We start from the raw sequence: 25,120 nt of genomic DNA, 5'->3' as shown, positions 1-25,120 counted from the left end.
AAAACCTAGATGGAAGGGACAATCCACCGCATTTCATGTTGTTATCTGCAGATATCAATGAGTGTGAACGGGACCCACTGCTGTGCCGAGGCGGGATCTGCATGAACACAGATGGCAGCTTTGAATGCATCTGCCCCCCTGGACATGAGCTGACTACAGAAGGGAACATTTGCGTAGGTGAGACACTGGAAAGCCATGTTATGACCAGAGCCCGTTCAAGGGTGATGATACAGGAAGACTTTGATCTCATGCTGGGCACTTGAACCTCCCCTTCCAATCCCGTATCTGGGTAGAAAACACTCATCCAGGGAGGACTGAGGTCACCAGTTGTGCCAGGATAGGCTCAAGTTGCACCGGGGGAGGTTCAGATTGAACATCAGGAAAAATTTCTTCATGGTGAAGGTTCTCAGGCACTGGAATGGCTGCCCAGGGAGGTGATGGAGTCGTTGTCCCTGGAGGTGGATAAAAGATGGGCAGATGAAGTGCTTAGGGATATGATTTAGTACTTAACAGGTAGAGTTGGGCTTGATGATCTCTAAGGTCTTACCCAACCATGGATGCTGTGACTCTGTGGTTACATGTATGATGCCTGTTGTTCTACCTGCTGTTCCCTGAAGACTGATCCATGGGGCAACAAGAGTGTGGAGACAGCAGTAGATGGGATACCTCGGGGTGGTTACCAAGTGATGCTCAGTGTGCCATCAGCATGGTCAGCTGCTCAACTTGTTTTTCCCACCACAGATATCAACGAATGCTCCCTTAGTGACAACCTGTGCCGCAATGGACGCTGTGTCAACGTCATTGGTACCTACCAGTGTGCGTGTGATTCGGGCTTCCAGGCCACACTGGACAGGCAAGGCTGTGTTGGTGAGTGCTCCCCTTTCCAAACAGCTGTGCCAAGACCCTGGTATCCATCCAGGATCCTCCTGGTCTGCTGCCTCTCATAATGTTCTGTGGGCTCTCAGGGAGTGAGGCAAGGGGGGAACCTCCTGACTGAGCTACAGCCAGGTTGGCACTACAGGTAAAGGGTGTCCTCAGCTGTGAAATGATCGTGAACTGCAAGTGGTTGGCAGAGAAGGCAAGAAGTGCTTTCCGGTTCTGGAATCCTCAACATAAGAAGGATATGGTATTGTTGGGGTGGGTCCAGAGGAGGTCACAGAGGTGATCAAAGGGCTGGAGCACCTCCCGTATGAGGACAGGCTGAGAGGGTTGGGCTTGTTCAGCCTGGAGAAGTCTCCAAGGAGACTTCGTAGCGACCTTCCAGTACCTGAAGGGGCTACAAGAAAGCTGGAGAGGGACTTTTTATAAAGGCAGGTAGTGATAGGATGAGGAGGAATGGCTTTAGATTGGAAAGGGGCAGATTTAGACTGGACATAAGGAGGAAATTCTTCACAATGAGGGTGGTGAGGCCCTGGAACAGGAAGCTCTGTAGGTGTTGAAGGCCAGGTGGGATGAGGCTTGAGCAGCCTGATCCAGTGGGATGTCCCTGCCCATGGCAGGGGGGGTTGGAATTAGATGATCTTTAAGGTCCCTTCCAACTCAAGCCATTCTACGATTCTGTGATTCTGGCTGGGGGAGCTTTGTTTCCACTTCAGCATCTCTCCTACCTTGTGTGTGTTGCTGACACTGTGTCTGAGCACTGCAAGGCGCTCATCCCAGCTTGTCACCCAAGCAGCTGCCTGATGTCTTCCTTCTCCCCCAGACATCGATGAGTGCACCATCACCAATGGTGGCTGTGACACGCACTGCTCCAACTCGGAGGGCAGCTACGAATGCAGCTGCAGCGAAGGCTACGCGTTGATGCCAGACAAGAGGTCGTGTGCAGGTGAGCCATCAGCTTGATTCTCGTAGATGCCGCCTCTCTGTGTCCTTTGCCAGTCGCAGCCATAGTGTGGGTTTCAGCGTGAGGGATCTCATTTTTAAGTCACTTCTAGAGAGATGATTTCCCTGGACAGATGTTTCAGCTTTGCATTTCAATGTCCGGCGCCTCATTAATGGCTCCAGGGCTCTGTAACTACATGATCTGGAGCAAAACCCCTCCTGTGACACCTTCCTGCCCCTACAATGCCCTTTCACTGGCTCCAAGTTCTTTACTTTGGTGATGATCTCCTCTCTCTCTCTAGATATTGATGAATGTGAGGATAATCCAGACATCTGTGATGGTGGGCAGTGCACTAACATCCCCGGGGAATACCGCTGCCTCTGCTTCGATGGCTTTATGGCATCCCTGGACATGAAGACCTGCATTGGTGAGGAGAAGACTGTGCCCTGGGCATTCCCAAGGCTGCTGTTGGAGGGAGGAAGGGATACAGGGGGTTGCCATCAGGTCATGGTTCTGGTGGTGTTCCAAGCAAGTCCTTTTTCTCCTGCAGATGTGAATGAATGTGATCTCAACCCTAACATCTGCCTGCACGGCGAGTGTGAAAACACAAAAGGTTCCTTCATCTGCCACTGCCAGCTGGGCTACTTCGTCAAGAAAGGAACCACAGGTTGCACAGGTAGGATCTCACCAGACCTGGAGCTGGGGCTGCTGGTGGGAGCACTCACAAACACCTCCTGCAGCTGCCATGGAGAGAACACCATGCCTAGGGGTGATGTGGACACATGGATGTGGTTGTGGGCTGGGAGCCCCTCCTGGGCAGGCAGAGATTGCCAGGAAGGCAGCCTGCAGGCAGGAATTGATGCTTTCCTAGTTTATCTTCATCTTCCATGGATGAGCATACATCAGCTCTCAGCTCACGGGCACGGCTCCAGGCAACCGTTTCCCCAAAGCACTTTGTTTCCATCCCCTGGGGTTCAGATTCCCAGGAGCCATTGGTAGCCAGACCCGTTAGCACGACCGTACCCGGTTGTCCCCTCCTCTCCTGGTGGAGCTGAGCTGAATCAACTCTGATGTCCTTCCTCCCTGCAGACATTGATGAGTGTGAGATCGGGGCTCACAACTGCGACATGCACGCCTCCTGCATCAACGTGCCCGGGAGCTTCAAATGCAAGTGTCGGACAGGCTGGCTTGGAGATGGGCTGAAGTGCAACGGTAAGTTGTCACACCAGGAGAGGATCCCTGGAGGGGTTCAAGGCCAGGTTGGATGGGGCTTTGAGCAGCCTGGTCCAGTGGGAGGTGTCCCTACCCATGGCAGGGGGTGGAACTGGATGGGATTTAATGTCCCTTCCAACCCAAACCATTCTATGATTCTAGAAGATATAAGGAGCTACAGCCTGAGGTCCTGGCTGAAACAGAGGTCAAGGTCTAACACATCTTTGGTTTTATGATTTTATGACGTGAGAACATGGAGATATCTCATATCTTGCTCAGCAAGAGGTCCAGGTGCCCTGAGGGTACCTGTGAAGGCTGGGCTGAGCTGACACCTGCCTTACAATGCTCTTGAGCTCCAGGAGGTGATTTATGAATGTATGGAGAGATGTGAGCGTGTGACAGAGAGGCACTGTAGGTGTCAAGCTCTGCAGCCGTGTCTGTGAAGGACACGAGCCACGAATGTGGCAGTGAGGGCATGGATTTGTGGGATTGGAGCATGTGGGTGTCACATTGAGATGAGTGTGGATGGATATCACTGTCCGACTGGTGACGTGGCTGCGTGGTGGTGACATGTTTGGGCCTGCTGTGATGGGTACGCAGGGATACACAGGTGTGGGAGATGTGTGGGAGTGTTGGGATTATGATATTATGGTAAGGATTTACTGGGACGTGTGAGGTTTTTGTGAGGGATGTAAGGGTGGGTGGGTACGTTTGGCTGAATTGAGAAGGTGATAGTGATGTGGGCACGTGTGCACCAAAGCATCTCACTGCTGGTTTGGCTACATCAGCACCTCCAGTAGAGCATCTCAAGGCCTTAGTGGCTCACATAGACATGTTGGAGCCTCTTAAGTGCTCCAGGTGCCTGGAGGCCGCTATTTGTGTGCCCTCCCGGCCCTACAACACTCAACAGCCTTAGAGGAAAAGCCAGAGGCAAAAGACTGATCAGGGTGCTCTCTACCACCAGACCTGGACGAGTGTGCAACTGAAGAGCACAAGTGCAACCTGAACGCCAACTGTGTCAACACCCCTGGCTCCTACCGCTGTGCTTGCCGAGAAGGCTTCAACGGAGACGGCTTCTCCTGCTCGGGTGAGGCTTGTAGGCTCAATTGGCAGCAAGAACATGGCTTAGGCATCCTGCTAGGGCATGGAGTCCCCCCTCTTAACCACCAGCCTGGCTCAGCACTTGGCTCCCTGTCTCTGGTGTTCCCCAAAGCAGATGTCCCTCAAAAGCTTCTGCAGTCTGCCCTACGCTGCAGCCAGCTCAGATACCTTCAGCTGAGATCCACTTTCTTCTCAGCAGGTGTTTGGGGAGGTTCAAGGCGATGAGAAGTCTTGCAGCCCCCTCCTTGCAGCCTCCCAGTGGAGGGGTGGGAATTGGCTTGTGGGTATTTTCTGGGTGGGAACAAGCTTGTGGGAATTTCCTGGGCAACCTGAGGGAACCTCCTGTTTTCAGGAGGACACCATGTCAGTCTCACCCTTGACTCTCCCTAGATGTGGACGAGTGTGCGGACAATGTGAACCTGTGTGAGAACGGTCAGTGTCTCAATGCACCTGGAGGTTACCGTTGCGAGTGTGAGATGGGCTTCAATCCCACAGAAGACAGCAAGGCCTGCCAGGGTAAGTGCACAGAGTTTTGACTGCTGTTCCAGGAGATCTAGTGTCCACCTCCTTTCTGGAGGTCTCTCCACTGCACTGTCACCAGCTGATCCATTACTAAGCAAGACCCACCTAAGACCAACAATTATCTGGTGGTGCCATCTCTTCTCCTTCCGTGAGCTGGTCCCCAGCCTGCAGAGAGGCTGGGCTAAGCCAAGGGTCCGTGCAAGATGTGGACAATCAGCAAAACAAGGGGGAGAGGAAAGGGCAAACACACAGCGTGCCTGGTTCTGCTCACCCAGGAGGTGGTAGAACCATCCTGAGGAGATGGTTTACCCACAGATGGGCTGCTTTGAGGTGGATGCAGGAGAGGCCCATCCTGGTCCTCATTTTGCCGCATCCCGAGTACCCAATTGTCCCCGTTTTGCAGACATCGACGAATGCACCTTCCAGAACATCTGTGTCTTTGGGACGTGCCAGAACCTGCCTGGAATGTTCCGTTGCGCCTGTGATGATGGCTATGAACTGGACAGGAGTGGAGGCAACTGCACAGGTATAGGAGCTTCACCGAGCTGTCTGTTGAGGATCACTGCTCTGGATTTGCTGGTGGGAGCCTGGCTCAAGCATGACGGAGTGGCATTAGCAGCCTAAAGCTAACTATGCATCCTGGGAGAAGTGTCTTTGCTCTTGGCAAGGCCTTGATGCTGCTGGAGGGTGGATAGGAGGGAAAGCTCAACGTGGCTCTGTTTGTTTCTTCTAGCTTTGGGCAGAGTGATGTGAGGTGGGACAAGGCAAGCTCTGTTTCTAGAAGGGCATTGCCTACTGTCACATGAAGACCCTTAGAAACACCACGGGATGGTGGGATACCACCTGGACACAGAGTGCAGAGCTTAGGGCTGGGGCTGTGGTTCTGGTGGCAGTCATCACCTTTCTTTTCAGTCTTCATCTTTCCATCTTTGCAGACATCAATGAATGCGCAGACCCCGTGAACTGCATCAACGGGCTGTGTGTCAACACCCCTGGCAGCTACCTGTGCAACTGTCCACAGGACTTCGAGCTGAACCCCACTGGTGTGGGCTGTGTGGGTGAGTGGGAACCTGCGGAGAGCACACCTTCCATTCAGCACCTTGGTGGTCCTTCCTCTTGGTCCCACATAGCTGGACCTGACCACAACCGGAGACTGGGGTGGCTGACCATGATCTTCTCTGGCTGTCCTTGATGGGCTTAACCCTGCAGCAGAATACTTACCTCCTGTTAGCCTTGGCCCACCCTGTGTCTCCAGCGTGGCTGCTCTGTTGGCTGAAGCAGTTATTCCTTCAGCCATGGGGGTAGCAGGATCCCAGTGCAAACCGACACTGTAATGCGGGAAGAACGTGCCACTGGAGACCAGAGAATCACAGAATGGTTTGGGTGGGAAGCCCATCCAGTTTCATCTCCTTGCCGTGGGCAGGAGCACATCCCACTGGATGAGGTTGCTCCAAGCCCCATCCAGCCTGGCTTGGAACACCTCCAGGGATGGGGCAGCCACCACTGCTCTGGGCAACCTGGGCCAGGGCCTCCCCACCCTCACAGCAAAATATTTCTCCCTAAGATCTCATCTCAATCTCCCCTCTTTCCGCTGAAAACCATCTTCCCTCATCCCGTCCCTGCACTGGGCACCTCTGGAGGTTAAGTGTTTGCTTCTTGAAAGGCCCTGGGTTACCGATAACATTATTTGGGTTGTGCTCCCTAACTATACTCAAGACAGGTGACCACACAGGTGGCTCTGATCTTTGTATGATGCTGTGTGGCGTTTACCAGCCAAGCTGGGGACACTTTATTCTTGAAGGTTTCCCAAAGCGATGAGCTCCAAATTCAGCCTGGATGTGGTTGACTACAGCCCAGCTAGTGGGCAGTGCGGCCATCCGCGACAAGACTGGGGTCTTATCTCTCTCCCTGCTTCTTGAGGCGATAGCACCGTCTATAAAGATGCAAGTCTGTACTGGAGAGTCTTTGTTGACCCGCTGTTGTCTTTGTGCAGATACCCGTGTTGGGAACTGCTTCCTGGACACCCAGGATCGAGGAGATGGTGGAATCTCCTGCAGTGCAGAGATTGGAGTTGGAGTCACTCGGGCGTCCTGCTGCTGCTCACTGGGTCATGCATGGGGCAACCCTTGTGAGCTTTGTCCTCCAGCCAACACCAGTGAGTTGGGCAAAGGTCTGGGGTTACCTTGAGCGTGGGCTGGATGGGCAGCATAGAGCAGAGAAGAGATATACGACCACTTCCCTGGGGGAATCTCAACTCAGGTTGGGGTCCTGAATATGCTGTCATCACGATGGAGCAAAGGAAGCTGAGGAAGATGATGGCGACTCTGTTGTGTTAGTGCAGAGCTGGACAGGCAGATGAGGGCAGGGAAGTGAAGTGGGGTGGGAGAGACTAGGCTGGTTGTGCCTCGGGTCCAAATTGGGATCCTTCATTCCTTGTCACAGGGGGCTGGAGGAGGGCAGTGGATGTGGAATAACCCCATTCAGGGCTTGGCAGGCTATTAAATTGGCTGGGCATGTGATGGGAGAACGGCTGCTCCACCTGGACTGCTGTTACCATCATTATGGCCTATATTTCCTGGGTTTCTGCTGGTTCTCCCTACTCTCCTGTGTCGTGGGAGCCCGCTCAGCTGAGGGTCCCCCAAAATGACTATTTCCACAGCTGAATACAAGACATTGTGCCCTGGAGGAGAAGGTTTTCGGCCCAACCCCATCACTGTCATCCTGGAAGGTAGGTCAACCCGGTCCCCATCTCCTTTCACCTGGGTCTTGGATGCTGGGCTCGCCCAGCCCCACGTGGGTGCTGTCTGCTGGTGCTGAGCACCTACTGTGCCCACTGAATGATCAACAGCCAGTGTGTGCTTTCCTCGAATGGCCACCTGACCGAGCCGCTTGACCACCGGCCAGGGCTGGAGGAGGTGGGATGAACCCACCGGGGATCCCGGGATGAAGGTACTGCCTGAGCTGGTTGGGCAGGCAGTGAACACCTCCCGGCTGCTTTCCCTCCTCAGATATCGATGAGTGCCAGGAGCTGCCAGGCCTCTGCCAGGGCGGCAACTGTGTCAACACTTTCGGCAGCTTCCAGTGTGAGTGTCCCCTTGGCTACTACCTCAACGAGGACACCCGCATCTGTGAAGGTAGGTGCACCACGGTGCCTGTGCTCGCCTGTGTGCCTGGCAGATGTGTGCGTGCCTGCGTGGGGGCAGCGGAGCTGGATGTGTATCTGTGCTGCATGAGGAGCGGTTGGCAGAATCCCTTCCCTTTTCTCCACCAGACTTTCCATCACAAAGCCTTTCCCGCTTTCCCAATCCCCGCACCAAGCCCATCCATGCTTTGTGCCAAGCCTCCCCTCAACCTCATGTCAGGCTTTTCTCTACCTGTGCCCAGCTTTGACCTCCAATCTCCTTCGTTTGGCAGATATTGATGAGTGCTCTGCTCACATTGGGATCTGCGGCCCTGGGACCTGCTACAACACCCTCGGCAACTACACCTGCGTGTGCCCCCCTGAGTACATGCAAGTCAACGGAGGGAATAACTGCATGGGTACGGCGTTGTCCATATCCGTGGGGAAGGGGTCTGGCCATGCCCTGCCTGTGCTCGACCCCTGGGTTGGGCTGTGGGCTGCACGGTGTGGGCAACGGCGTGGAACAGAAGGAGCAGAAGTACTGGGAGCAGGGGTGCGAGCTTGGGATACCCAATTCCACCAGTTGCATCATCATCTCCCTGTCCTACATGGCACATGTTGGCCGTGCTGGTGGGGCTGAAGCTTGGGCTGCCACAAGATATAGGGAGAGTGGGTGGCACGGGGCGGTGGAGACCCAGGAGAGCTTGTGCGTTGCCACCCAATGCTCTCACTGGAGTGGGGCTTCAGCCCATCACTGTAGCCACTTTGCTGGGTTGTCATCTACAGTCCCTGAGCCCCAGAATAGGGCAGTCTGGCCTGTCCGCAACAGTCATTGAATGGTTTGGGTTGGAAGCGACCTTAAAGATCATCCAATTCCAACCTCCCTACCAAGGGCAGGGACATCCCACTGGCTCAGGCTGCCCAAGGCCCATCCAACCTGGCCTGGAACACCTTCAGGGATGGGGAAGCTACAACTTCCCTGGGCAACCTGGGCTGGTGTCTCACCACCCTCACCGTGAAGAACTGAGTGTGCTGGGGCGGCAGCACCCATTCCAGGGCCGTCAGAGACCCAATCTGGGCTGTCTTTGCAGACATGAGGAAAAGCGTGTGTTATCGCAACTACAACGACACGTGTGAGAACGAGCTGTCCTTCAACATGACCAAGAAGATGTGCTGCTGCTCCTACAACATTGGCAAAGCCTGGAACAAGCCATGCGAGCCCTGTCCCACACCAGCCAGCCGTAAGTCTGGGAAAGCATCTTGATGCCGTGGCTTTTTTTTGACAGCACTTTGAGGCACGGGTACTAACAAAATAGAGGGGGAGGAGGGAGGACATCACATCTGGCAGGTGGCACCTGCGGGTGCGCACTGTGGGGACGTGCGTTGTGCTGGAAGGACACAGAGGGCTGTCATGGTACGTGCAGAGGGATGATGTGCCTTTTTCTTCATGTGCATGGGCAGGCACGCATGTGGGGCCGCACCGGTGTCTGTTGCTCTGTGGTGTGAGTTCTTTGGGGTTCCTCTCCTGACTCCTGGCTGAGCACCACCCCGATCCCCTCCTCCCTGCTCACCACAGCCACAGTTGGCCCTTGTCCACCCCTCTCTGCCCCTCACTTTGCCTGCCAGGTGTGGCCATAACCTTGATGTTCCCCTTCCAGCTGAGTACCAGATCCTGTGTGGGAACCAGGCCCCAGGGTTCATCATCGACATCCACACAGGGAAGCCCATCGGTGAGTAGAGCCCCCACACTCTACTCTCTGCTCTTCTGCTGTCTTCTACAGTGCCTGCGAGCTCCTTCCCTTCCCCGTCCTTAGCAAATCAAGCCCTGAGCAGAGGAAACACAAGGAGAAAAGGTGGCAAACATAGCTGCAAGCAGCTGGCCAACCCTTCAAGCTTGCATCCTGAGTGGCTGAGCTGCTCGGACCTCCTCATCTTTGCAGTTGTCACTTGGTTTCTGTCCCACCTGGAGAGACAGGTGGCCAGTGACTACAGCCAGTGGCCAGTAGCCAAGTAGATCCAGACCTGTGACAACCCTGTCCCTGCCAGCAGCGCTGGCCTCGTGGCACCCCTCAGAGCCAAGGTTTCAGGTCTGTGTTTTGGTAGAGGGAAAGCCAGAAGTCCTGTTGAAGGTCTTGGGGCTTGTGGGCTGCCTACGGATCTTTTGCAGTCTTGAAAGATGGATTCGCTGGTAGTTTGTGAGACAAAGAAATGAGTGAATCCATGCTTCACTGCTGGCAGTGCCAGCCAGGGGACTGAAAAGGAGAGAGATGAGTTCATCTGCTGCTGCCAGGAACATGCCAAGAAGTATCGCTCGTGCAAAAGGGGGTATTGGTCACCCGCGCTGGTAGAGCTGCTGGTGGATTGTGCTGGGCACAGCAACAGCCGCGGCCCTTGAGCCATCTCAGTGTTTCAGTGGCCTCCTGGACCTGGTCCTGGAGCCTGAGCAAATGTCCATGTTACTGCAGAGACACACTTGGAGAACACCAGGTGGATCTTCTGGTTAGGATCCTTCCTAATGTGTGCTGTGCAGGCGCTACCAGCAATCTCGGAGCTCCTGTGACTTGTTGTGTATCCAGACCTCTGCAGAGTGGCTCTGGCCTGGCATGATCTGTAGGATCCAGTATCGATCCTCCAGGAGCTGCCACACTGTTTGTCTGGTGGCCCTTTCCTGCTAGTCTTCTTTTTAGAATGCTCAAGGGCAGCAGTTTCCCCGCTATGAGGGATATTTCCTGCCTTCTGCCTTCCTGGGATGCTGAGTGCTGTTGTCTGTGTTCAGATATCGATGAGTGCAGTGAGATCCCTGCTATCTGCACGAACGGTGTCTGCATCAACCAAATCGGCAGCTTCAGGTGCGAGTGTCCCATTGGGTTCAGCTACAACAACATCCTGCTCATCTGTGAAGGTAACGGGGGTGCCCAGGAGGGTTCTCAGGGTGGCGCTACCATCTCCCCAGCTCCTGGACCACCAGGAGAAGGGCTGTTGGCAGGCAAGCTGACAGAAGGAGGGTCACAAAGATGTTCCGAGGGCTGGAGCACCTCTCATCCAAGGACAGGCTGAGAAAGTTGAGCTTGTTCAGCCTGGAGAAGAGAAGGCTCCGAGGAGACCTTAGAGCAGTTTCCAGGACTGAAAGAGGCTCCAGGAAAGCTGGGAAAGGGTTTGTGATCAGGGAGTGTAGGGATAGGACAAGGAGAAAGGGTTTTCAGCTGCAAGAGGGATGGTTGAGAGGAGATCTTGGGAAGAAATGTTCTGCTGTGAGGGTGGGGAGGCCCTGGCCCAGGTTGCCCAGAGCAGTGGTGGCTGCCCCATCCCTGGAGGTGTTCAAGGCCAGGTTGGATGGGGCTTGGAGCCCCTGATCCAGTGGGAGGTGTCTAGGGGTTGAAACTGGATGGGCTTCAAGGTCCCTTCCAACCCCAAACCATTCTATGCTTCTGTGACGTGGACAGAGTCCACGTGTTCTCCTCCTTCTTGAAATCATCTTTGTTTTTCACATCAACGATTGGACGATCTTTGCTGATTTTCGTTCCTGTTCCTGTCAGGTTTTCCTCTCCCCTGTATTTTTTAGAAAAAGTTAGCAAATGTGAGTGATTCAAGGGTTTGGTTTGTGTCTAAATTTCAGGAGTTTATTGCAAAACAGTAGAAAAAAGGTGAAAATAGACTCTGGGTGGAGCAAACCAAGGGTTGAAGTTCAGTTGACTCCACTGAGCCACTCCTCCTCTATGGGGATGGTGCCTGGTGAGTCCTTGGTGCTCTGCACAGCCAAGGTTTGTGTTGCTCTCCTCCCACAGACATCGACGAGTGCAGCAGTGGGGAGAACCTTTGCCAGCGCAACGCCGACTGCATCAACATCCCGGGCAGTTACAGGTGCGAATGCTCCACTGGATACAAGCTGTCGCCTAGCGGAGCCTGCGTGGGTAAGATGGGAGCTCTTTGCTACCTATTCCAGAGACAAGCGGGGAAGGCGCTGACACCCCTACCTAAGCTCTCCAGATGGTTCTGCAGACCACCCTGTGTGGACCCAAAGAAGGACAGCATGAAGACCAATGCCATGCATGGGTTCCTGGTCTTTTGTCAAGCCTGGGGGCTATGAGCTGGTGATGCTGTGATTATGGGATTATTGTACTTTTGGAACCATTCCCAGGGCCTGTGGGCTCCTGAAGAAAAGTGCGCTGCGAAGTGCAGCTTCAATCTGGCAGCTGAGGGCATTTTCTCTGATTAAATTTATATCTTTTGGAGATGGTATGCATAAATCTCGCTTTTTGTGAAGCCTCTTCTCGGAAAACCAAGGTCCCATTCTGCTGTGCTGCAGCTCACAGACGCAGCTTCCCACCAGCAGAACAGGGCGTTGCAGACGGCCGGTGCTTCAGCTCTTTCCATCTGGTCCATCCCTTCTGCTCACAAGTGCCCGCTTTGCTTTGTTTTAGGTCGCAACGAATGCCAGGAGATCCCCAACGTCTGCAGCCACGGGGACTGCGTTGACACCGAGGGCAGCTACGTCTGCATCTGCCACAACGGCTTCAAGGCCACGGGGGAGCAGACCATGTGCATGGGTCAGTGTGGTTGCCCCGGCCCTGCTGCGTGAATCCGATATCAGGATGGGTGGCAGCTCTCTCCAACACTTGTTGGGCAGCGCCAGGGACAGCCATGGGTTCCTCTTGATCCCTGCAAGCCACAGGGGTGCTGTGCAGCACCCTGGACCCTACCTGCACGCCCAAGACTTTCATCTCACTCAGCCCCTGAAGCAACTGTGGCTTTCTCTCTGCAGATATTGATGAATGTGACCGACAACCCTGTGGAAACGGGACCTGCAAGAACACAGTTGGCTCCTACAACTGCCTCTGCTTCCCTGGCTTTGAGCTAACGCACAATAACGACTGCATGGGTGAGCGGCACGGAATCCTGAACACTGGGATTGATGACAGGGGTCAACGTGGCAACGGCTGTGGGCCATAGGGTGTCACACAGGGGCATGGAGGGTGCTGGGTGTCACTTGGCAGGGGCTGTAGGGGTCGTTGTGTGTCAGAGGTGGAGGGCTGGCTAAGGTGGCGCTCTTGACACTCACCTGCTGTGCATCTTTCTTCCCATTTTGCTCATCCTTCCCCTCCCACAGACATTGATGAGTGTTCATCCCTGGTGGGGCAGGTGTGTCGGAACGGCCAGTGCATCAACAGCATCGGTTCCTTCCAGTGCTTGTGCCAAGAGGGGTATGACCGGACCCCTGATGGGAAGAACTGCGTAGGTAAGTGTCCAGGACCTTCTCAGTGTGTTCTGCTGCATGTTGGCACGGCCGACACTGTGACAATGTGGTCCCCAAGCTGGTCCCATAAGAGGTTATTGAGCAGTTGACTCTCTAGAACTGCTCCCAGGGCCCCGACTCCTGTGGAGCTAAAGCCTGGGCGTCTGACTGCCCGTGGAGAGCTGGACTGGGCCCTGCTGTGCCTACATTTCCCTTCCAGCAATGCAGGGAACCATCAAGTTGGTCCCTTTCCATGTGCTGAGATCTGCAGGCGGTGAGGAGAAACCTTGGCCTGTCCGTGCTCCTAGGGCATGTGGAGCTGTACCAGGGATGCCCTGGCAACTCTCCTGCACACAGGAGCTGGAGAGGCAGATGGGCACGTTGTACTCTGGTTACTCCTGTCCACCGCTCTCCTCCTGCAGCAGCAGATCCTGCAGGGGATACAGGAGACAGAGCATCCTGGAAGACTCCTCATCTGTTTCTCTTGCATCTTTTGGGCAAAGCAGGGTGCGGCTGCAGGTGCGGCAAGGTACCTTGCACCCAAATCCTCCAAGCGGAGCCCAGAAACTATCACTGGTTGTTTCTCCTCCTCTGCAGACATCAACGAGTGCGTGAGCCTGCCTGGGACCTGCTCCCCGGGCACCTGCCAGAACCTGGAGGGCTCCTTCCGCTGTATCTGCCCCCCCGGGTACGAGGTGCAGAACGACAACTGTATCGGTAAGGTTGGCTCTCTGCCTCCTTCATTTCCAGCACAGCATGTGGTCACTTTGGACTATTCCCAGAACAATCGCGTTCCCCCTGAGTGGGAATCACCACCCCAAAAACCTTCTTGAAAGCAGCTGGGCACAGAGCAAGGCAAGGTCTGCTCCCGTGACAGAGGAGGCTCAGTGGTTTCGCTGTACCCTAGCCTCTTCGTTTTCCTGTTTGCCCTAAGGGTGGGTTAAAGGTTTAGGGTGGGATGAAGTCCTGCAGGTGTCAAAGCTCCCCAGATGTCACAGCTTCAGCTGGATTTAATGCAATGAGGGAAGGAGTGACCTTTGGCTGCTCTAAGTGATATGTTCCTGGTGGTCCCAGATATCAACGAGTGTGAAGAGGAGCCCAACATCTGCCTTTTTGGGACGTGCACCAATACCCCTGGCAGCTTCCAGTGTGTCTGCCCTCCGGGCTTTGTGCTGTCTGACAACGGCCGACGGTGCTTTGGTGAGTGCAGCTTGTCATGGTGAGGAGGAGACCACAACCCTCCTGGGGGGCTGCTACGACCCATGAATTTCTCCGTCCTCCTACAGATACTCGTCAGAGCTTCTGCTTCACTCGCTTTGACAATGGGAAATGCTCTGTCCCCAAGGCCTTCAACACCACCAAGGCTCGGTGCTGCTGCAGCAAGATGCCAGGAGAAGGCTGGGGAGACCCCTGCGAGCTGTGCCCGCAGGAAGGAAACGGTAAGTGTGCTGGGATCTGGCTCCATGGGAGAGACTGCTGTGAGTGTCATAGAATCAGAATTGTTGAGGTTGGAAAAGATCATCCAGTGCAAGCGTCAGCCTAACCCCACTGTTACTGCTCAACCAAGTCCTAAAGTGCCACATCTACATGGTTTTTGAACCCCTCCAGGGATGGAGACTCCACCACTGCCCTGGGCAGCCTCTGCCAGGGCTTCACCACTCTTTCAGTGAAGACATTTTTCCTAATATCCAATCTAACCCTCCCTTGGTGCAACTTGAGGCCATTTCCTCTTGTCCTATCACTGGAGAGTGTGCGGAAGGTGTGCACATCAGGCAAGACGACAGCACGAAAGCCATCCGGCAGAGTGGGCTCCTATCTGGAGAGTACTGCCCCGAAACCTGGTAGCCCTTACTGGACAACAGGGCCTCCAGCAGCCACGGTCAGGCTTATTGCTGCTTTGGATCTGCCGTCAGCTCTCTGCAGGGCTTTGGAGAAGGCAAAACCATTTCAGATCCAAAGCAAGCACAGGTGTTGTCCAACCAGTCAGGTTCTTTTGTGGCCTTCCATGGGCAGGGAGCTGCCAAGCTCTCAGTCATGCTCTAGAAGCTTTCCAAGCACATTTCAGCTTCTGTGAGTAGAAGAACTTGTAAGCGTATCTCAGTTATCTGCTTTCTTCCAGTTGCCTTCCAGGAGCTGTGTCCATATGGCCATGGAGCCATCCCAGGCCCGGGTGACACCCGAGAAGGTAAAGTCTGATCTAGGGATGAGAAGAAACTTGTTTTGCCGTGGAGTTGCCTAGAAGGGACCAGACTTAGACCATGTGGAAACTAGGGTTGAATGGCAGTGGCAGGAGGGGAAGGACATAGGACTGGGTGCCCTCCCAAGCTCACAATCTCTCACCTCTCCCCTGAGGTTCAGCCGCCAGCTCTGGAGAGGGCGTATCTGCGATGGTACTCAGTCCTGAGGGGATAGGAGCATGTTCTGGCTGTGTTCTCGCGTGACATTTCATTGCCTCGGTTTCCCTTCTAGATGTTAATGAATGCTCAGAGAACTTGGGTGTCTGCATAAACGGGGCGTGCATTAACACCGATGGCTCCTTCCGCTGCGAGTGCCCCTTTGGGTACAACCTGGACTACACAGGAGTCAACTGCGTGGGTAAGAGTCTGCACGGGGTGCACCTTGCTTTTATTGTCCTTCCATCCGAGTCTGGGAGCGCGCGTGTGTGTGTGTGTGCGCATGGAGAGAATGAATTTGCTTCTCTCCCGCCCCTTTGCTTTTTAACCCCTGGCTCCTGGTTTGGTTGGACTCGTTTGAATGCTCAAGAAGAGACCAACCTGCACCTTTCCTGTCTAATTCATCCACCTAACATGGCCCTGGCTTCCTCCAGATACCGACGAGTGCTCCATTGGCAACCCTTGTGGGAACGGCACCTGCACCAACGTGGTGGGAGGCTTCGAGTGTGCCTGTGATGAGGGCTTTGAGCCAGGTCCCATGATGACTTGTGAAGGTAATGCTGCTGTGGGGCAATCCCTTCACTTCTGTTGCACACTGGGTTTTGTACATGACCCCAGAGTCGCTGATGAGCAGCACTCAGGTCAGCCTCCAAAGGACCGTGTAGAAAAGCTGGCTGGAGCTCGTCTCCACGTGAGTGCAGACATTAGTGCTGTCCCCTTCAGCTTCCTCTGAGGTTGGAGCCCAAGAGGAGGTCTGGAGACCCGCATAAATGCAGGCGCTGCCTCACCAAGGTGCCAGGACCCTCTCCCCATCAAAGCTGCTGAGACAGCAGGTGTCTGTCCCTCTGCAACTGAAGACAATGGCAGGAAGCCTTGGTGGAACAAAGTTCTCTGAGATGAATGCATGGGGAGGAGGGGAGTCTGTCCTGGGGAGGTCCACCACCACCACGACTGCTCAGCTGAGTCTGCTGAGAGCACAGAGTCGAGCTCTCTCCTCTCTCCTGCCTCCCAGATATCAATGAATGTTCACTGAATCCCCTGCTTTGTGCCTTCCGCTGCATCAACACTTTTGGCTCCTACGAGTGCACCTGCCCGTCTGGATACGCCCTCCGAGAAGACAGAAGAATGTGCAGAGGTAAAATGCCCTTCTGGTCCCATCAGGGGAGTTCCCGACCTGTCCCCAGCCCCTGCGCTGAGCCCATCTCTGGTGCTATACGGAGAGAAGGCAGATGCTTCTGCGCTGGCATCCCTGGGCTTGTGCTCACTCTTCCCTCCCCCTTGGTGTCTCTGCTGTGTGCCGGCCAGCCTGGACTGGTGGAGCAGGACAGATGTGGGCACTTGGTTCCCAGTGGTCCCCACAGTGCTGCAGAACTGGTAGGTTGAACATGGTCTCATGAGGTTCTGGATTGCAGATCTAGATGAGTGCGCAGAGGGACTACACGACTGCGAGTCTCGAGGGATGCTGTGCAAGAATCTCATTGGCACCTTCATGTGCATCTGCCCACCAGGAATGCAACGCAGGCCCGATGGAGAGGGCTGCACAGGTACCAAGGACCAGGCTGGGAGGGATTCCCAGCAGGGATGGAGACCATGGCCTCTTCTAGCTTTATTTCATGTCCTTCTGTCAAACAGCTCCTCCCCAGGGTTTCCCATGTGCCAGAACTTCCTGTATGTCCTGCTAGATGCCTACACACACAAAACCTCTGTTCATCTCTGAACCCGTAGGTCTACACAGTTCCAGCACAAGATTTTGCCACGTGTCCTTTCTGTTGAGTCTTTCCATGTCTGTGACAAACCTCTTTGCACTGAGCTACTTTTGGAAGGGCCAACACTGGACAGCCCACACTTGCAGACACAGCAGGAGTGCAACGCAAGCCCATGTCCACTCCTAGACCACCAGCTTGGTCGCTTGCAGGTGGAGAATGTGCAAACCACGGGAGGTGGATAGTCAGCTTCCCTGCTTTGGAGAAGGTCCAGGGCACATGGATGTGTTTCTCAGCTGCCTAAGGATGTGGAAGCAGTCTTTAAGGACTATACGAGAGTGTTTCACACTGTGTAGTAGCATAAGGACTCGTGGAAAGCTTCTGTGCCTCACTGTGGCTTCTTTCTTCCTAGATGAGAACGAGTGTCGCACCAAGCCTGGAATCTGCCCCAACGGCCGCTGCATCAACACAGTGGGAAGTTACCGCTGTGACTGCAATGAAGGTTTCGAAGTCAGTCCCTCTGGCACGGAGTGTATTGGTAATTATGAAGTCCTGGTGGCTCTTGAGCAGCCTTTCTTTAGTAGCAGATGATGCTTTCTCAGGTGTTTCAGGGCTTCTAAACAGAAAGGTTTTTGGGGCATCAACTTTACCTTTAACATTATCCAAACCACACCAGCTTCCACCTTGGGACTGGCAAGGACTGGACAGGCTGCTTGGTTATCTCTGGTGCTGATGCTGTCTCAGATCCTGACCTTGCGTCCCTCCTCTTTCTGTCCAGACACCCGCCAGGGCTTCTGTTTCATGGAAGTACTGCAAACCATGTGCCAGATGTCCTCCACCAACCGCAACCTGGTCACCAAATCCGAGTGCTGTTGCAACAGTGGGCGCAGTTGGGGTCCCCAGTGTGAGCTCTGTCCCCTTCCTGGAACTGCCCAGTACAAGAAGATGTGTCCTCATGGGCCAGGATACTCCACCGATGGGAGAGGTGAGACCCAAATCACTTTCAATGCAGAGGGAGATATCAGTGATGTGGATACGGGCAGAATTCCCTTGGGATGGGCTACACGGTACCTGGAGCAGATGAGAAGCCTCTGCAATACTACCTTATCACTCCCTGGTTGCAGTCCCTGGCTCCCAGGTCAGGTCCGACTTGCCCCGGCACAGGAGCTTGGGGACAGAGGCAGTGTTGGCACTAAAAGATCTTCCCCTTCTCCTACAGACATCGATGAGTGCAAGGTGCTGCCCAACCTCTGCAAGAACGGGCAGTGCATCAACAGCATCGGCTCCTTCCGCTGCCACTGCAAGCTGGGCTACACCGCGGACATCACCGGCACAGCTTGTGTGGGTGAGTTGGGAGAAGGGAACCTTTGGTAGGCTTCCATCCCTACTTCTCCACATGCAAACATAAGGTCCTGTATCGCCCACCTGGGACCTGCCCTCACCTCTGGCCATCCTGCCTTGCATATCCATAGCAAGGCTCGGGCCCTTTGCTCCATCGTGTGGTCCTCTGTGCACCAAAGTCATCATTCCACACCATTTAACTCCTTAAAACCCAGGCTTATTGTCTCCTCCCTCAATCCCAAGGGTCACAGGAACTGGAGTGTGATCCAGAGATGGAAGTCTGGGAGCAGGTAGACCTTTCACTGGCAGGGCAGCAGGTTCTAGCCAGCCCGAGGGCCGTGGTGTGAATTCCGATGCTGCCATAAAAGGCACGTCTGGAGTCTCAGCTTCAGGTGTCTGAGGAAGTGCTGAAGGAGTTGAGGATGTGCTGCACTTCCAGTACTGAGGTGGTGTTCAGGACCACACCGGCAGCTGTGTCTCCTAGAGGCCTTGGCTTCCAGAAACCAAGCTTTGCACATAGGACTAGAGCAGATATGACCTTGAACTCCAGGACAGGGTTCCTCTCTAAACATCCTTGCTCTTTCTACATCTCTGTGCCCTCCAGCTTGACTCGAAGTTGTGGGCTTTGTCAGAGCCATGGCTGCTGCTCCCTGCTGGGCAGAGGTGACAGCCCCAGAAGCAGGGGGCCAGCCCCATCCCTGATGTTCCCAGTGCTGAGGAGGAGCATCTATCCGTCTCTCCACCTAGGAAGGGGCTGAGAAAAATGTCACTTGGATTCAGCAAGTCACAAACCATCCCATGTCTGAGCAGGGTGGTGGTTAACTGCAAGAGGGGAGATTGAGATGAGATCTTAGGAAAAAAATGTTTTCTTGTGAGGGTGGGGAGGCTCTGGCCAAGGCTGCCCAGAAAATCCCTGGAGGTGTTCAAGGTCAGGTTGGATGAGGCTTTGAGTACCATGATCCAGTGGGAGATGTCCCTGCCCATGGGAAGGGGTTTGGAACTAGAGGAACTTTAAGGTCTCTTCCAACCTAAAACATTCTATGAGTCTATGGTTTATCTCTTCTCCTTCGGGATCTTCTGGATTTGTTGTGCTGACTCAAACTGAGGGGCTCCCTCAAAGACCCTGTCTCTGCTCACCAGCTTCCTGGAGAGTGGAAAAGATGCATTTCTCTGGGGCAGTGAATGCCAGGACTCAAGGGACTGACCCCTTAGCTATGTGGGGTCCTGAAACCTGGGATCATTGTGTATTTGGGAGCCTCTTGGCAGACTGAATGGTCCAAAGGGTGGTGAGGACCCACTCCAGAAGCCTGTGGATGCTGATGTATCTTCTCTCTTGAGTCTAGATTTGGATGAGTGTAACCAGTCCCCGAAGCCATGTAACTTCATCTGCAAGAACACAGAAGGCAGCTACCAATGCTCTTGTCCCCGAGGGTACATTCTACAAGAAGATGGGAAGATCTGCAAAGGTATTCATCAAGGAGAAGGCAGCAGAGGCCCTGCTTCATCTCTGGCAGTGGATGGAGGGGTGTGGGGGTGTGTGACAAGGGTGGAAAACATGACAGAACAGTCAAGTCTTTCTGCTCAGCCATGGGACAAAGTTATACATGGAGAAAGGTGCCATGCTGGACCTTCATGTTCTGATGCATGAGGGTTTCATCCTTCTACAGGCTCTCTAGATCTGTCTCATCAGGGGAAAAGTAGAGTCCTTGCCCTTTCCTACCAACTGTGCTCAAACTCTGCTGAGCTCTAGGAGCCTTGGACCGGCACGTGTCCTACAGGTGGACTGGGCACCATCCAGGCTCCTCCGAGTGCGGGCAGCTGCCAGGCTGGGGCTTTGCCCACCTCTCACCATGCTGGGCGTCGCGCTGCAAGGAAGGCGGTGGAAGGTTGACAGGCTGAGAGGCTTGGGAGTGTTCAGCCTGGAGAAGAGAAGGCTCTGAGGAGACCTTAGAGCAGCTTCCAGTGCTGAAAGGGGCTCCAGGAAAGCTGGGGAGGGGCTCTTTGTCAGGGAGGGCAGGGATAGGACATGGGGAATTGTTTTCAGCTGCAAGAGGGGAGATTGAGATGAGATCTTAGGGAGAAATGTTTTGCTGTGAGGGTGGGGAGGCCCTGGCCCAGGTTGCCCAGAGCAGTGGTGGCTGCCCCATCCCTGGAGGGGTTCCAGGCCAGGTTGGATGGGGCTTGGAGCCCCTGATCCAGTAGGAGGTGACCCTGCCCATGGCAGAGGATGGGACTGCATCGGCTTTAATCTCCCTTCCAAACCAAACCATTCTGTGATTCTAAGGATCTGGATGAGTGTGGGATTAGTGGATTATGGGAGAGGCAGAGAAAAATCTCTGTATCTTCCAAAGGTGTGTGCATATGATCAGCAGCTGAGGTGGGGAGAGGCTCCCTGGACTTGATTCTCACACGTTTATTTTGGGTCTGTTGCTCCTCAGGCTGGTGCATGGCAGGTCCTGGTCTGCCCAGGACCGCTGTGCATCACCACATTCATGCAGGAGTCACAAAGATAAACTATCTCAGTAAGATAAACTGAGACACACGTTCTTGTGCTTGTTACTTTAGACTTGGATGAATGTTCTACCAAGCAGCACAACTGCCAGTTCCTGTGTGTCAACATCATCGGAGGATTCAACTGCAAATGCCCCCCGGGCTTCACTCAGCACCACTCATCCTGCATCGGTGAGTAGAGGCATTCGCTGCTCTGCTCTACAACACCACCACGGTCCCCATGGGTTGGCTTTAAACCCAGGGGAGATGTTCCAGCTCCTCAGCTCTGGTTGCAGAGCGCTGCCCCTCTCTAGTTGGCTTGAGGTTGTGCACCTGACTTGTCTGTCTGCTGCTCGGTGTGGGCTGAGCTCCACGGTGCACGGGAGCTGTCTGCAAAGCTGCACGCAGCCGCGTCCCTGGGGATGGGCTCACGGGTGGCCACTGATGTTTTGCAGACAATAACGAGTGCACGGCTCAGCCCTCGCTGTGTGGAGCCAAAGGGCAGTGTCTCAACACGCCGGGCAGCTACAACTGCGAGTGTCAGAAAGGATTCTCCCTGGACAGCTCTGGTGTCAACTGCGAAGGTGGGTCTGTGTCTCTGGGGCTTTGATAGACACATGTTCCAAGTGGAAGAGTTCCTTGTTCACTCCCAATCCCTATGTCAGCTCAATTAATCCTTATTGTGGGGCACCAAAATACCCCATGGAAAGTCCTGGTGCAAAGGAGAGGTCAGTGCCTGACCCGCTTGGAGAAACACTGGCTCTTGAACAAGTAGATGAAGGTCGTGATGCTGCAGCCATAGCAGCCAAGGATGGGAAAGGAATGGTCCTGTATCTCATTAGGGGACATCTGGAGAGACCCACCATGTGCTATGCTAAGTCTATGTTCACCATGAGCCAGAAGAAGATCTGATAATGGTCTAGGCTAGACCTGCAAGCAAAACACGTCTAAGCAGGGGCTGCGAGGAGGTGTATGTGGGCCTTGGGGTGAGGGCATTTGAGTCCAAGCTGCAGAGACGTAATTAGGCAGAAGAACCACCCATCCACATGAGCACCCTCAAGGTGCTGGCTGCCAGGCCTGTACCACGTGCACGTGGTCCCTTTGCACCCAGCGCTGCCCGTAGGACAGGGAGAAGTTGCCTCACCACCATCTGTGTTACTTTGCTGCAGATGTGGACGAGTGTGATGGAAACCATCGGTGCCAGCACGGCTGCCAGAACGTGCTCGGAGGCTACCGCTGTGGTTGTCCACAGGGCTACGTGCAGCACTACCAGTGGAATCAGTGCGTGGGTGAGTGTGGGATGGGGTCTCTTGTATCCTGTAGTGGTGGGATGGAGGACAGAGGATAGTTACACCCGGAGTCGTCCTCTGGCCACCCCTGTCTCTCTCTGACATTGGATTGTGGGCTCATCTCTGCTAACCCAGCCCTGAGGTGGACCGTGCCTGTGCCTGGAGCTGCTCCAGGTTCTCTCTGCAACAGGGACTGTCAGGAGTCATGAGCTCCTGGTGCTCCTGACGTCAACGTCTCCCTGTACTGCAGGAGGATAGAGAATTCAAGACAGTCCTTGATCCGCGTGAGGACTCGCAGGGGAGCCAGGAGAAGGGAGCCTGCTGCCATCTCGGCGATGGCCGTGGGAAGGTTTCCTTGGCTGTGTGGGATGGAGAGCACCAGCAGCCCAGGAGCTCCCTTCCACCGAATTTCTGACTGGTTCTGCTGTCTTTGGGCGCAGATGAGAACGAGTGCTCCAGCCCCACCGCCTGCGGCTCTGCCTCCTGCTACAACACTCTGGGAAGTTTCAAGTGCGTCTGTCCATCCGGCTTTGATTTCGACCAGGCCTTTGGAGGGTGCCAGGATGTGGATGAATGTTCGGCTGGCGGCAGCCCCTGCAGTTACGGCTGCTCCAACACCGATGGAGGCTACCTCTGCGGCTGCCCCGGAGGCTACTTCAGAGCAGGACAAGGGTAAGAAGTGGTGAGCAGGTAAGTCCGCACGGGCATCTGTGTGCTCCTGGGGATATTGCAGGCTGCCAAGTGCATGGTACCCCCAGACATGCTCCATCACCACACTTCTGCTCTCTGCCACCAAAACCACTTGGAGGAGCCCCAGGAACTAGTGAGCTCTACACGAGTCCTCAGTTTCTCCATGGCAGAATGTTCCTTACCAATCAAAAGATCCTCATGCTAATGCCCATCTCCTCTTCCAGTTTATTAATCCGATGGTTAGTGCAGCTGCTAGCACTGAAGCAGATGCTCTGCAGATCCACCTAGTCCAGGATGCAGACAGATTAAACCTGCTGGTCACATTTAAAGAAGATGATGAAGGGTTTATAAGTGAATGAAGTTGGTGAAGGGTTTAGAGGGGAAGCCATATGAGGAGCAGCTGAAGTCACTTGGTCTGTTCAGGCTGGAGAAGAGGAGACTGAGGGGAGACCTCATTGTGGTCTACAGCTGCCTCACGAGGAGAGGAGGAGGAGGAGGAGCAGGCACTGAGCTCTTCTCTCTGGTGACCAGTGGTAGGACCTGAGGGAATGGCGGGAAGATGGGCCAGGGTAGGGTTAGGTTGGACATTAGGGAAAATTTCTTCACTCAGAGGGTGGTGGAGCACTGGAACAGCTCCCAGGGATGCAGTCATGGTGTTGAGCCTGACGATATTCCAGAAGCCTTTGGCCAACGCCACGGTGTGAGTGTTGGGGTTGTCCTGTGCAGGGACAGGAGTTGACTCGATGATCCTTGTGGGTCTCTTCCAACTCAGGACATTCTAAGAGTTGGCTTGATCTCCCTCAGGTGTGTCCTGCCTACAAACGATTGCAGACAAGCCATGTCCTATGCCCAGGCATGATCCTCCATGTGTTTCTGGGTGCTGGAAGATCTGAAGGGCAATGATAAAATTTTCTTCTTGAAGCAGGAATCTGAGATGAGTCTCTCTGCTCCTCTGTCACCAGACACTGTATTTCTGGCTTGGGTTTTGGGAAAGGTTCCTACATTCCTGCTCCTCAAGAAGAGGATGAAGACAACCTACTTTCCCCTGAAACCTGCTATGAGTGCAAGATAAACGGATATCCCAAGAGGGGCCGGCAGCGACGCAGTGTCAATGGCACAGAGAACCACCAGGTAAGAACTCCATGGCATCCTGGGTGGGGTGGAGCAAGACAAGAGCTGGATCGCTTGGGAGGATGGCTTTCTGGAGTGGATCTTGTGCAGCGTGGCCATTCCTGTGGGCCTGCCTCAGTCCAGACAGAGCGCAGCTCACTCTGAACCTGCCCGTGCTTTGTGCTTAGGTGTCTGCAGATGCCACTGAGTCCTACAGAAATGCAAGGTCTTTCACAATACGTTAGACAATCGGGACAATCTTAAGAGATGGACGCTTGTGTGGCTTGGCCACAAATGTACGGAGATACATGCAGCCAAGAAATAAACCAGATGTTTCCTCAAGGAATGCTGATGGCAGAAGAGGTCCTGTAGGGCTGTAGAGCACTGTCAGAACTTACTGTCTCTAGACTGGACCTGTCACTATAAATACAAGTTCTTCCTTGGAAGGAAGTTTTAGCTTCTGTCCAAGGATCACCCAAGAGGTTCATAGCCCTGGGCAGGACAGATGACACTGGGAGGTCACTATGGGCCCTTCAGGTCCTGGGAAGAAGATGCCCCTGAATTCATTGGTTCTTCCTCTGAAGGTGAGGGCTGTGTTCAGTCTCGGAGACATGAATAGAAGGACATAGATCTGTTAGAGTAAATCCAGAGGAGGCCACAAATATGGAGCAATTTCTGTATTTGGACAGGCTGAGAGCTGGGGTTGTTCAGTCTGGAGAAGAGATGTCTTCAGGGAGAACCTAGAGCAGTTTCCAGTGCTGATAGGGGCTCCAGAAAAACCGGGAAGGGGGTCTTCATCAGGGAGTGCAGGGACAGGACGAGGGGGAACGGTTTTCAGCTGAAAGAGGGGAGACTGAGATGAGATCTTAGGGAGAAATATTTTTCTGTGAGGGTGGGGAGGCCCTGGCCTCCCAGAGGAGGTTGCCCAGAGCAGTGGTGGCTGCCCCATCCCTGGAGGGGTTCAAGGCCAGGTTGGATGGGGCTTGGAGCAACTGGATCCAGTGGGAAGCATCTCTGCCGAGACTGGAGCTGAATGGGATTTTAGGTCCCTTCCAACCCAAACCATTCTATGATTCTATGAAAGGAAAGACTA

At 54.3% G+C, this 25,120-nt stretch overlaps 1 protein-coding gene across 2 annotated transcripts in view; it reads left to right on the top strand.

Annotated features, from left to right (window-relative positions):
• LOC104056208 (fibrillin-2) overlaps positions 1-25,120 on the top strand; it is a 127,096-nt gene that overhangs the window by 99,449 nt on the left and 2,527 nt on the right. For both annotated transcript variants that reach the window (XM_009557441.2, XM_054050315.1), the window contains exons 27-64: positions 52-177; positions 742-867; positions 1,703-1,825; positions 2,124-2,249; positions 2,373-2,498; positions 2,912-3,034; positions 3,999-4,121; positions 4,526-4,651; positions 5,061-5,183; positions 5,593-5,715; positions 6,651-6,812; positions 7,317-7,385; positions 7,666-7,791; positions 8,072-8,197; positions 8,870-9,019; positions 9,437-9,508; positions 10,555-10,680; positions 11,564-11,689; positions 12,200-12,325; positions 12,541-12,657; positions 12,886-13,014; positions 13,609-13,728; positions 14,086-14,211; positions 14,298-14,450; positions 15,131-15,196; positions 15,481-15,606; positions 15,839-15,958; positions 16,417-16,539; positions 16,817-16,948; positions 17,520-17,645; positions 17,886-18,092; positions 18,327-18,452; positions 19,792-19,914; positions 21,014-21,130; positions 21,394-21,522; positions 22,108-22,227; positions 22,668-22,899; positions 23,880-24,048. In XM_009557441.2, coding sequence (XP_009555736.2) covers positions 52-177; positions 742-867; positions 1,703-1,825; positions 2,124-2,249; positions 2,373-2,498; positions 2,912-3,034; positions 3,999-4,121; positions 4,526-4,651; positions 5,061-5,183; positions 5,593-5,715; positions 6,651-6,812; positions 7,317-7,385; positions 7,666-7,791; positions 8,072-8,197; positions 8,870-9,019; positions 9,437-9,508; positions 10,555-10,680; positions 11,564-11,689; positions 12,200-12,325; positions 12,541-12,657; positions 12,886-13,014; positions 13,609-13,728; positions 14,086-14,211; positions 14,298-14,450; positions 15,131-15,196; positions 15,481-15,606; positions 15,839-15,958; positions 16,417-16,539; positions 16,817-16,948; positions 17,520-17,645; positions 17,886-18,092; positions 18,327-18,452; positions 19,792-19,914; positions 21,014-21,130; positions 21,394-21,522; positions 22,108-22,227; positions 22,668-22,899; positions 23,880-24,048 — 4,889 coding nt within the window. The remainder of the gene's footprint in view (positions 1-51; positions 178-741; positions 868-1,702; positions 1,826-2,123; positions 2,250-2,372; positions 2,499-2,911; positions 3,035-3,998; positions 4,122-4,525; positions 4,652-5,060; positions 5,184-5,592; positions 5,716-6,650; positions 6,813-7,316; positions 7,386-7,665; positions 7,792-8,071; positions 8,198-8,869; positions 9,020-9,436; positions 9,509-10,554; positions 10,681-11,563; positions 11,690-12,199; positions 12,326-12,540; positions 12,658-12,885; positions 13,015-13,608; positions 13,729-14,085; positions 14,212-14,297; positions 14,451-15,130; positions 15,197-15,480; positions 15,607-15,838; positions 15,959-16,416; positions 16,540-16,816; positions 16,949-17,519; positions 17,646-17,885; positions 18,093-18,326; positions 18,453-19,791; positions 19,915-21,013; positions 21,131-21,393; positions 21,523-22,107; positions 22,228-22,667; positions 22,900-23,879; positions 24,049-25,120) is intronic.

This window comes from Cuculus canorus, chromosome 27 (genome assembly GCF_017976375.1).
Source record: "Cuculus canorus isolate bCucCan1 chromosome 27, bCucCan1.pri, whole genome shotgun sequence".
NCBI lineage: Eukaryota > Metazoa > Chordata > Aves > Cuculiformes > Cuculidae > Cuculus > Cuculus canorus.
This window is presented reverse-complemented; position numbering and strand designations above follow the sequence as displayed.